General features: G+C 31.8%; 1 protein-coding gene across 1 annotated transcript; it reads right to left on the reverse strand.

Annotated features, from left to right (window-relative positions):
• Nucleotides 1-234: 234 nt before the first annotated feature.
• On the reverse strand, nucleotides 235-3672 carry LOC125074227 (probable cytochrome P450 6a17). The gene is made up of 2 exons (XM_047685507.1): nucleotides 2350-3672; nucleotides 235-995 (listed from the first exon to the last, which is right to left on the reverse strand). Exons 1-2 carry the CDS (start codon nucleotides 3662-3664, stop codon nucleotides 838-840), a joined length of 1473 nt encoding a protein of 490 aa, XP_047541463.1. The 5' UTR covers nucleotides 3665-3672; the 3' UTR covers nucleotides 235-837.
• Between the last annotated feature and the right edge of the window lie 415 nt (nucleotides 3673-4087).

Genomic DNA, 4087 nt, shown 5'->3' on the forward strand with positions numbered 1-4087 from the left:
TTATAATCAAACCTACTGATTTTATAATACGGAGAAGAGCGAAAATCCTAGCATAAGTTAACTTTATAACATAAAAGGGGCTCCCAAGCTGAATATGTTATATCGTAGATATAAATTAAAGATTTTTTATATTTTAATGTTTATATTATCTCTATATCTAATACAATTTCTTTTTAAATAATATTTTATTAAAATTCGCTAAAAAGAATAAAATGTACTATTCTTTTACTACAACTTAGGTTTACGCATTTGATATGATATAAAAGCTTGTCAAAAAAGTAACTCATACAAAGAGCAAAATGTAAATGGTAATTACAAATTATTATACTAAAACGTATGACATATTTTCTAATGATTATTAAAAATATAGAGTATTTTTATATAACATACTCATGGCTTAGATTAGTGATTAATTTATTATTTTATACATCTATTCAGTCAGTTTTATTGTGTAATTGTTTTAGTTTAAAATTGTTCTGAAAAGCACCCAGAGCGACGATCACTCCAACCAAATAAACAACGATGACATTATAAAGCGTTCTAACTTTACTAAGTATGGTGTTTTCACATCAATCATACGTTTTATATATATTGTATAATTATAAATGTTCTAATTACAAATGATAATAAATTGTGAACATTTCAAACGCTTGAACAACAAAGATATAATAAGTCAATACAATATATCAATATTATAAATCAAAACATTCGTCGTTAACGCCTGACAAATATAATTGTTAAATTACTAAAACACGAGGCACGCCAAACTGTTTCAAAAACACATGTGCAGTTACTAAGTTTTTATCTACTTTGGTTGGCCAAAAAACTCATATGGAATCAACGTCTAGAAATTAATTTGAAATTAGCTTTTGAATCCCTCAAACTGAAGAAACTGGGCGCGAAGGATCTCGGTTCGTATTTCTCTTCCTTCAGTGTATATTTACGAAGAAGCCACGCCAAACCAGACTTGACTTGAACACGTGCGAACCTTGTACCTAAAATAGAAAAGTTGTTATTATTTCAAACTCGGAACCATTATCATTCCGGTATTTATAATTCGGAGTAAGTATTATGTATAATTGTAACCCCAGGCACGTTTCGCCGTTTCTTCTCGCTGAAGGCTATTTTCCGAATCGGTGGTAGAGTTCAAAGATGGACGATTTGAAAGGCTTTATTGTTAAGTTTACTGAAGTTTGATTTGATTGTATATTATTTACTCTCATCAAATATTCTGCCACCAAACAGCAAAAGTATTGTTATGTTCCAGTTTGAAGGGTAAATGAACCAGTGGAACTATAGGAACAAAGGACATAACATTTCCGTGGTTTGTGGTGCAAAGGTAATGTTAGGAATGGTTAATATTTCTTGAAGGGCCAATGTCTACGACCAGTGGTGACCACTTATTTTCAGTAGGTCCAGTTGTTCACCTATGTATCTATATCATAAATCTATATGGGTATCTAAATTTAGATACTAGTTTATTTCATAATAAGAATAATATTACATATCTATCCAGCGCTGTGAAAGTTTCTGGTAATATGGATTCTATAGCTGCTCCAATGCGGGTTGGTGGAATACACATGTGGCAGAATTTCGTTGAAATTAGACACATTCAGGTTTCCTCACGATGTTTTCCTTCACCGCCGAGCAAGAGATGAATTTTAAACTCAAATTAAGCTCATGAAAATTCAGTGGTGCTTGCCTGGGTTTGAACCCGAAATCATCGGTTAAGATGCACGCGTTCTAACCACTGGGCCATCTCGGCGTGGTGGAATATGCTCCAAACCTTCTCCTCAAAGGGAGAGGAGGCCTTAGACCAGCAGTGGGAAATTTACAGGCTGCTAATGTAAATGTAAATGTAATGGATTCTATCGAGGAGTATCGTCCATAGACGTAGTAGTTACTCATTCCAATAATATGTAAATATATTATGTTTCAGTTAAAATTTGTTTTACTTCTAGAAAATTATCGTAACCAAATTCTACACTTATTATTCTTAAAAGTATTAGTGGTAGCATAGTAGCTTTACATTTAATTCAATAATGTAACATGACCATTCGAAGGTGCTCTTTTGTACTCAAAAGAGAACTTATAGATACTTGGATAAAGAATATTTTGATTTGTTTGTGAACATTTTGAATAGTTTTATATTTTATTTTCTGATATTTAACGACCATAATCCATATCCATTAATCCTGTGCTTCGTGATTGCACTTTCAGAACAACTTATTGTATTAAAAATGGATATATGGTTTAAAATATCAGCGTTCGTTCAAAGTTTTTCGTTTAAGGATGAACATGGCTAATTAAATTGATTATAATATTATCACATATAAACTGTTAACTTACCTAAACACATACGGTTTCCTTCACCAAATGGTAAATAACTAAATTTAACAATTTTTGAGATATTTTCTGGTGAAAAACGCTCTGGATCAAATACATCTGGATTAGGGTACAACATTTCATCTCTATGCAAAGCAAAAATTGGTATTACAATAATGTCGTCTTTTATAACTTTTACTTGACCCACGGGTAAAACTGTGGACTTAGCACAACTCCTTTGAATAGCACCGATTGGTGGGTATTTTCTCATCGTCTCACTCAACACCATGTCTAAATATTCTAATTTATCAATATCATCATAGGTCAATTTTTCATCACATTCGTTGAAAACTCTATCAATTTCTTCATGGACTTTATTTTTTATATCTTTATTACTTGCCAGTTCAAGTAAAGCAAAATGCATAACTGTGGCTGATGTATCAACACCAGCTAGAAAGAAGAAGAATGCTTGAGCTGCTAGTACTTCATCAGTAGCTTCTATTTCGTAACCAGTAACGGGATCTTTCATTGTTCCTTGCTTTTGCAATTCCAAACAGAGGTCAACGAAATCATGTCGCTTTTGTTTGTCATTCCTACGTTTTTCAAAAACTCTCTTTACCGTGCCTACGAAAAATTCTTCGTATTTACCAAACTGTTTTAAGTTAAACAAATTAAACAAAGTCGGCGATAAGCTGGCAAGGGTAAATTTCAAATTTCCGATCAAAGATGGTTCAATTGATTCGCGAGTCATTTCTAAGAATGGGGATTCCATAGTATTCTTAGTTTGAGTGTCGATACCAAATAATGTAGCTCCAATACAAGCTGTTGTGTAAGTATATAAAGCGTTAAAAGTGTTTCCAGTTACGTATTCGTCACTGTCAACAAATTTAACGAAATCACGAGCACATCTTTCCATTATGTAAAACATTTTTTTTATCTTCAGGCTCGTAAATATAGGTGAAAGTTTATGACGCAACAGTTTCCAGCGACGATAATCGCCCATAAATAGAACGTTATCTGCTAAAATATCATTAGGATTGGTATCAATACCACGACTGTAGAAACTTTCAAAGTTACCTTGCATAACAAATTGAACGTCGCGCACATCTTTAATTATAAGCGCCGGTTTTATCCCAAAAAATACTCCAATATAACAATCTTTTATATATTCGTTATACAAGTCCTTGTAAATTTCTGATATAGATCGATTGCTCCAAATAAATCTAGATAACAGCCCATTCACTTGTACAACTCCACGATTCTTCCAATAATTTCTTTTATATGTTCCATAATATATTAATGCCACAAATAAGGAAATAAACACCAGAATCAACAACATTGTTCGTCTAAAACTTAAACAACAATGACATATTATAAAGTTCTGGTTTGTAAACAATATCAGTTCATTCGTTCGTTGAAATTATTACCAATCAAGGCCTCTTCACCTACTTATCATGGTCATCTTATGACCTTTGAATTTATAAATAGACATTATTTGTGAACGTCATTAACAAAATTTTAATGTTGCATTACTTATTCTATCTAATCTTAATATTTTGTGTATTTATTGCATATTGTTTCTAATAAGAAATGAGTTACGAATAGATAATATAAATGAGTTCATTAAGTTCATTAGTCAGCATTAACGTTAACGATAAAGTTTATGTTTTATTAGTACCTGTGATGTTGTTCAGCAAGTATTATGCGGGAATCCTAACCGAATACTTTGAATTCAAATTCGAAAACAAATATTAATTTGTCG

Source organism: Vanessa atalanta, chromosome 2 (genome assembly GCF_905147765.1).
Source record: "Vanessa atalanta chromosome 2, ilVanAtal1.2, whole genome shotgun sequence".
Lineage (NCBI taxonomy): Eukaryota > Metazoa > Arthropoda > Insecta > Lepidoptera > Nymphalidae > Vanessa > Vanessa atalanta.

Coding starts and splice junctions, on each gene's coding strand:
- LOC125074227 (XM_047685507.1), bottom strand. CDS start 3,664: ATGTTGTTGATTCTGGTGTTTATTTCCTTATTTGTGGCATTAATATAT. Junction 996..2,349: donor AGGAAACCGTATGTGTTTAG/GTAAGTTAACAG, acceptor TTTCTATTTTAG/GTACAAGGTTCGCACGTGTT.